Below are 8,055 nucleotides of genomic sequence, written 5' to 3'. Positions count from 1 at the left end.
GCTTGAATGGCAAAAACTGAGTAAAATGATATAATCCAAGTAGCAGAACTAAGTACCTGTCTTTAAGGATGTAGTTGGTTGGTCCCCTTGAAGCAATGAGCTTCATGGGAACACAAGAATCACAGCCAGTCTTTGCAATCTCTTCTTCAGAATTTTACTGCAAGCGGATCTTTCAAATGGAAACAAATGAAACACATATAGTGAAGATATTGACTGACCATAACTGCAGCAGAACATTTTGGTATCTGAGATTCACTGGTATGAACTTTTCTGTAAGAGAGGTGACTTGAATGAACCATATTCAAAATTGTCCATAGATAGAATATGATAATGCACTGAATAAAGATGAGTGAAACTTAAATGGAATCTTATAACTATGTAATGAAGTAATACAAGTTCTATGAGGTACATTAAATGTGATTGTTAAGAAGGAATGATAAAAGTAACTTGGATGACATAAAGGAGATTTAAAAAGAGAGACAGAGAGGACATTGAACAATAATAAACTCTAGAGGTAGATGTCATTTGATATAGGAGAAAACATTCTCAGATCAACAAAAAAAAGTAGTAAAAAAAAAATTATTGCTATCACAATGACCTTATGTCCACAAAAGAGTGATGCCTCATACTTGAATGCTATCTTTCATTGATTAATTGGTTCAATGTTCTTGTAAGACAGCTCAGGGATCAAAATCTTGCTCCTCACTTGAGCTTTGAGATCTTCATGGAATTGTACATATGAACATTTCTGAAAATTTTCCAATTCAAAATCAGTTTTTCTTTGTCCTGGTGCTCCTGAATTAGCTCATTCAGATATGTAGGTAGATGCTTGAATGTTGATGCTGTCAAGAACCTGGAATGGGTTGGGAAGCCAAAAATTTGGCGACCACATTACAAAGCTGGGCTTCCTCGAATGGCTTGGAGACATACCCATCCATGTCGCATTTCACACATTGTTCATATGTTACTTGGATAACATCAGCAGTCATTGCAAGGATTGGAATGCGCCATTTTACCTTGATTGGTCCTTCAATATGAGCTTCTTCACTTGCCACACTGCTCTCCATCCTGCGTATTTCCTGTGTCGCTTGAAACCTTTCAATTTTATGAGACATTGATCCATAAGGTAAATCTTTTGTAAGAGTTCAATATCTACCTATGGGCGAACATTATGCTGCACGGCAGGCACGCATACCTGCCGTGCAGCGTAACACGGCCCTCTACCTATGTGTCAATATTTACACCGATACATACATACCCGTCCATCTCTGGCATTTGGATATCCATGAAGCATGCATGAAATTTGTGGGGAGGTTGGAGCAAGGAAAGTGCACTTTTACCGCTTTCAACGCACTCAACCTTAGCACCATATTTTTCTAGTGCTGCTGCAGCAACTCTCAGATTTACCTTGTTATCGTCAACAATCAGTATATTCTTCCCGTCCAACAAGCCATGGAGGAAACTTGAACTATTAAGTGTATCTTTATTTTTGACCCTCCCAATCCCTAGCATTTGTTGAAAGCATGTTGCCATGGTGCTTGCTCGCAACGGCTTCACTATTACAGTATCCACATGAGGCCAAGCTTTTGTTTTATCAGATTCAATAGTCGATAGAAGAACCACCTTGGGTAAATCATGCACGCTAATAGCTTGTTTCCATTTCAAAAGATCATTCTGAATATGAATATTGACTTTGGGATCCCATGAATCTTTCTCAATGAACAAGATACAAGGCAACTTTCCACGATGACTGCAGTGATAAAGTGCCAACAAAGTTTCAAATATATCATAAAACTAAATAAATATCAGACAAGTATAAGACCTACCTAGATATCAAGTAGCGATAAAGTGCCTCATTTATTGTACGAGCATCTTCGGTGATCATGCTCAACCTTTGAAGATGGTATTTGGTTATGGTAGATCTAACAGGCTGCCGGTCGACTACAATTACTCTCATCCCTCTAAAACATGTTGGTAAAACTTCTGAAAGAGACCTCTCTCTATCAGCACCCGCACCTCTGTGTTGTCTCTGAAAAACCACGGTGAAGGTGAATGTGCTTCCGACATGAGGTTTGCTGCTGAAGCTTATGTTCCCGCTCATCAATTCAACGAGACACTTGCTAATGCACAAGCCAATACCAGCTCCACCATAATTCCTAGAAGTCGAGCTGTTGGCCTGCATAAATGGTGTGAAAACTCGATCTTGGGCACATGTAGGGATTCCAACCCCTGTATCCTCAACGCTGACCATTAAATTTACTTGATCCGTCACACATTCAGGAGCTGATCCTTTCTCAATTGTGCCGGGCAGGGATTCACCATCACAGAGTTGCAGTCCTAAACATTTTGTATTTCTAGAATCAACAACTTCTAGACCACTTAATGTATTGAACACAGCATTAACGGACGTAATGTTTGCTTCATTAGCATATCCATTTAAGCCATTTTCCCTTTCTGTATCCAAAATTTTCACATCCTCAACCAAGTGAACTTGGACAAAAATGTGACCTCGCTTTGTGAACTGCAACAAATCAAACCGAGAAGATCAAGGGAAATATACTGAGTTAACACAAAAACATATGTGCCAATGTTGGTGCAATCAGCACTAATAATCAAAACGTGCATCGATCCTACACCAATTCATCTTGGAAGAAAGTGTAAAATTAGTAAATCATGGAAATATACTTACTTTGACCGAATTTCCAATAAGATTGGTGACTATTTGCTTAAATCTCCTGGGATCTCCCACAAGAATAGTAGGAACCCGATCAGATACATAGACAGCAAGCTGTATTCGACAAAAGGAAAAAAAAGGAAAATTAAAAAAAGGCCAAAATGTTATTGGCAAAAGCTAGATAGAATGTGTCAAGATTACTGAATGCCTGTAACTTTTAGCAATGAGCAAAAGAGGTTAAACTAACCTCAATTCCTTTTTCTCTTGATTTTACAGAAAATAGAGATACGGCATCATCTAATACAGATCTTAGGTCAAATGGAACGAACTCAATCTCCAACTTTCCTTCTTTGATCTTTGCACAATCAAGTACTTCATTTATTATTGCAATCAGTGCTCTTCCACAGATTTGAGCAGTTTGTGCACAATCTTTCTGAGTTATATTCAGTTCTGTATCTAAAAGCATATTAAGCATTCCTAGCATGAAAATAGGCACTAATCAGCTTCCCCACAATGAAATCCTTGCTCCACAGCAAAGAAATATGGCATCAAGCTTACCGAGGACTCCATTCATAGGTGTTCTGATTTCATGCATGACCGTGGCAAGGAACTGTTGAAACAAGAAAAAGATCAGGTGGTATCTACGCATAGTAATCTGTATATGATATCCAATAAAAAAGACACCTGAGATTTAGCAACATCTGCTGCCTCTGCTTTACTTTTAAGCTCTTCCATTTTCTGAAAATCTTCGTTAACATTGTCATAGTGGCTCCAAGCAGCATAACCTATGTACCCCACCAGCATAAAGATCACAAAAATGCCAGTTGGTGTAGTGATGGACAATAAGGAAACTGGAGGCATCTTGCGGTACCTGAAAAGAATAATCATCATAACCCCAAGAGATAGAATAAGCTGGAAACTAGTGCTTGCAAAATGTAGTACCTGCAGTTCATTTGATGCTTCCTAAATGGATCTCCAAAATCGAGCATACTGATGTGTAATGATGACATGTGGCCATCAGGAGGATGGACTCCATACAATACTAGGGGCTCACATGAATTTGTGATGTCGTATATATTCACGACAATTTCCTGACTACCAGCAAGTTGGTGCAACAAATTTTCCACGAGAGATTCGACATCAAAAGCTCCTCCAATATACCTGTCTTCCAAAGGTCACCGAACTTGGTAATTCAAACATTGTGCGATTATATAACAAGGCTACTAGAAGAAAGAAGATTATAGAAACTGATACATCAGTTATACTCTTACTATTAGAATAAGAATGCAAAAAATTGGCAAATGTATGTTGCATATGCATTGCTCGATTTTTGCTATGTATACCTGTTCATTATATTCTCATTTGAAGAACTTACCACCTAGATGTCACAGAATCCTGAATGATCCAGCAAGTATAAATTGAGTATCATCGACTAATGGTCACTAAAAATTGTCGTGAATAAAAGTACGCATCTCACCCTGAAGTTTCCTTCACACGTTCTTCAGCTGTTGTGTCGGCTGGAAGATCTGAGAAATATACAGGAAATGTTAAAACCACTCCCAGATGGTTAGACTTCAAAAGTCTGAAGGGTCTGGTAAGAACCGCTTTGCCTGTGGCTCTAGCCCTTAAGATATTTCCGCGGTACTCCTACAGGTAGAAGTTAAGTAATATCAGTTCTTTAACAATTTTAAGTAAGGTTATAGACTAGGAGAGCAAATCAACCTCTCCAGACATCATGTCAAGGGTCTCTATATGTGAAACAGTTTCCTGAGGGTATATTACAGCTGCATGCTCATCTTGAATCAGAGATGGTTTCAGTTCCATAGTCTTGATTGTCCAACCCTGTTGATTCTCAAACAATTCTCGGTCTGCATGTATTACTCGTCGTGCATAGGTTACTCCATTCAAATATCGCCGCTCAAAAGCTGTCCTTGTTGTGTACTCTGCAAATGTCTCCTGAAACCAAATTTTAATTACGATAAAATTGATGTATCAATAACTATTAGGTGAAGCATAACTAAAAACAATAAAAGGAACACCGAACAAATCGCTGAATTTAGAAGGAATCTAGATCCCAATTATACCAAACACTATGAATCATGATAAACATATAGCTCAGACCTGATCAAGTGCTGATGGCTCTTTCTGGTAATGAAATGTTGAAACAAGAATTGCCAGAGCATGCACTTGGTTGACACTCACAGCAAATTGCTCCATCAGCATCCTTGCCCTCTCTTCGCACATGCTCGTTAGCATCTCCTCTGCCTTTCTCATGCTTTCTGTTCTCATATGATAGTGAAAACTTATGCAAATTCCTACTGTGAGCATCATCCATGTCGCCATGATCACGTTTTGGTTCCGCCACCAACTCTTTCCAGCTCCCAGTGCCATCTCTAAACCCATCAGACCAGAGGCCAACAGACAATCACGCCTCTCCCTATCTTGTTTTTGCTCCAGTTTGTACGAAGAGGTAAAAAAAAGACTTGGTTTTTATTCCTCTACTCTTCTTATTCCTATGAAAAAAATGAAAAAGAGGCAGCTTGACGGTTTACACTCCATTCTCAAACTTCTTCAACCACAAATTGATCATCGGCCACACAGGGAGAAGAAATGAAATGATCACAGATCGCAAATAGGGGGTTGAGTGGAAGAAGGGGGAACACAACTTTTTATAAGAAAAAAAAAAGGGAGAAAAAAACGCACTTTTCTGTACAAATATCAAATATGTGGGGATTTGATTGGGGATTATGAACAAAGCCAGAGGCAGCTAACCTGCTCTTAGAGGATCACAGCGGAGCAGCCAAGAAGAGAACTCTTTTGGTCAAGTGCAATGCATTGATCGCGAGGAGATATTCGAGACAGCCCTCCACAATCGAAGCAACAACTGAATCGAATACCTGTACTTTTACGAGATATGCGGTGATTAACTAATGGTTTCCTTTCTGGATCATCTCACTGTTCATCTTGGCCTACCAATTTCTTTATCGTTGTCTTGTCACCTTCAACCCCTTCCGTCTCCCAGTTCTCAATAGTCAGTCTCCTAGTCAGCGGATTAGGAGAAGAGCCGGGGAACTGAAACCGCGCCATGGCTTCTACTTCCCCCCATACATCGATCAGAATTCAGAAATGCGCTTCCTCTTCATCAATTCGGACTCAAGGTGCCAGTTTTCCCCTAATTACAAATCGACGGCATCGACCAATCTCCAATTCAGCCCCAAAAAAAGGAATTGCAAGCTCGCTTCATCTATTAAGGCCTTCACGAGTTCCTCCGCTTCTCATTTTTCAAGCGCCAGTCTCACTCGAACCATTGGCGAAATCCAGTGAGCGAGCAAGTGGAGCCGCAACGGAGATAAGAGGATCCGGACGAGACCTTCCCAATCAGTACACCAACACCCATTAATGGCGGGGCAGGGAATCGAGCTTTCTTCGTCGGATCCGCACCCAAGAATTGCTAGGCTTCTTCTCCTTCCGATTACAGTAAAGAGGACGAAACAGACACAAAAAAGGAAAAATCGCAAAAAGAAAAAAAAAGTCCAAAAATGTCGCTCTCCGAAAGATTTCGAACGACGAACTCGACGCTTAATAAAATCGAAGAATGCGTAAAATCCCCAAACGTCCGCAGCCCAACTGCATCACGCAGGGGTGTTATAGACATTTCACAAACACCACACTGCCACTCAATCGCCGCCTGCGACATACCTAACAGCGAATGCCTTAACACGCCTCCTAATTCGCCAAACCAACACGGGCACCACCTGATGCGATCATCGACACGTCACCATTTCCGTTCCGGTGAATGATCGGACGGATTTGTACCTATGCCTAACTATGAAAAGATGATTATACCCTTTAACAAAAATGATATTAATAAATAATTGTCTTTGATATTTCTCGTAAAAAAAAAAACTTACTGTGGTTGACTATTCATTGGAATATTATGAGATTTGACTCGAGAGAATATATTTTCCGTTGAGGGGTCAACTGACGGAATATAATATTAGGGATTGCATATTTCCCACTTTATTCTATTCTCCAATCGATTTAATTTGACTTGCAAGATTGCCATTGGTTGTGAGGAAATTTGATGGTCTAAAATGGAAAATTTTAAGTGAAATTTTTCTGCCGATAACTATCATCATCATTGATTTGTTTCCCCCCTTTTCCGCAAAGAAAATCTAGTGGAATCGTATGCAATCTTATGACAAGATATGCTGGATTTCATTCATTGACTAGATTGCGTGATTGATTCCCATCACCTGTTCTAGTTGAAATGTACTATTTTCCTTCCCGGGATGTCTAATAGACTAGAGGAGGATGGTGGACTTATCCTAACGAGAAAAAAAGATAATTCTCAATAGATGTATATCTTAAAAAGTTCTCTCCCATCTTCAACTAATTTGATGATCAATTTATTTTATGATTCATCTTCATATATATAATTTATATATATAAGAATGAACTATAACATACCATCCATGAAAAATCATTGATGTAGTGATGATGAGAGGTCTCATTCCATTGCCACGGTGGAGATCAATGGAGATCAGAGTCAAAATGGGCAACGGATGGACAGTATTGGTCGGTCGGATGAGACATATTCCGACCGTGGGTTAAGCACCGACTCATCGTCTCCGATACAGAGTAATCAAACTGACGCTCAAGGGGCAAGCAGAAGCTGAGTCGAGCGGCTCCTCGGCTCGGCCTAGCAGCAGACTCGACATCAACTGAGCACGCGGACAGTGAACTGCCCGCCGTGCGGCTATCCCGCTCGGCCAAGCAATAGAGCATGTGGGCAGTGGGCTTTCGGTCGAACGGCAATCTCATTCGGCCCAGCAGCAAGACAACACTTGGACAAGGAATTTTCAACCGAGCAGCTATCCCGCTCAATTGGCAGAGAATGCAAGGATATCAGAATCCTGGCCGAGCGGCCATTCCGCTCGGCCAAGCAACAGACAACGGTGGGATATCCTTCGACATCCTTTTGGAAACTAGTGCCCTGACAAGCGGCATGGTCAGACAGAGGATCGTAGGCGGAAGCTTCCACTGTCACTTCAGAGATATGCTCGGTCTATTAAGGTACTATGTCAGGGACACTTTACTGACATGTCTTCAGGGAAAGCTTAGGATAGTGTGCCCGCTTCAAGAAGTGTGCACACACGCTACAGGAGCCATATATAAAGGAGGGTTCAGGCATCGTCGGAGGTATGCTTTTCTGGCGATTTCTACTATTGCTCTACAGTTCTCTTTGCTTCTTCTTGCTTCGCCGGAGACTAAGTTGAGTGTCGGAGGGTCATCGTCGGGGATCCCTTCCCAAGCTCGGCATTGACGCTGCTTATGTTGCAGGCGGGAGCGAAGTCCACCGGAGGTCAGCAAGAGCGCCA

At 41.0% G+C, this 8,055-nt stretch overlaps 1 protein-coding gene across 2 annotated transcripts; it reads right to left on the bottom strand.

The window, feature by feature from the left end:
* Positions 1–491: 491 nt before the first annotated feature.
* On the bottom strand, positions 492–6,269 carry LOC122046088 (probable histidine kinase 4). Of its 2 annotated transcripts, none has more exons than XM_042606599.1 (11): positions 4,796–6,269; positions 4,397–4,630; positions 4,152–4,321; positions 3,617–3,835; positions 3,359–3,545; positions 3,233–3,284; positions 2,922–3,151; positions 2,690–2,788; positions 1,827–2,521; positions 1,259–1,750; positions 492–1,095 (listed from the first exon to the last, which is right to left on the bottom strand). In XM_042606599.1, exons 1-11 carry the CDS (start codon positions 5,075–5,077, stop codon positions 846–848), a joined length of 2,910 nt encoding a protein of 969 aa, XP_042462533.1. In that variant the 5' UTR covers positions 5,078–6,269; the 3' UTR covers positions 492–845. The 2 variants fall into 2 exon arrangements, with proteins under 2 accessions (XP_042462533.1, XP_042462534.1); XM_042606600.1 differs by having other exon boundaries at positions 5,447–6,268.
* Between the last annotated feature and the right edge of the window lie 1,786 nt (positions 6,270–8,055).

This window comes from Zingiber officinale, chromosome 2B, assembly GCF_018446385.1.
Source record: "Zingiber officinale cultivar Zhangliang chromosome 2B, Zo_v1.1, whole genome shotgun sequence".
Classification (NCBI taxonomy): Eukaryota; Viridiplantae; Streptophyta; class Magnoliopsida; order Zingiberales; family Zingiberaceae; genus Zingiber; species Zingiber officinale.
This window is presented reverse-complemented; position numbering and strand designations above follow the sequence as displayed.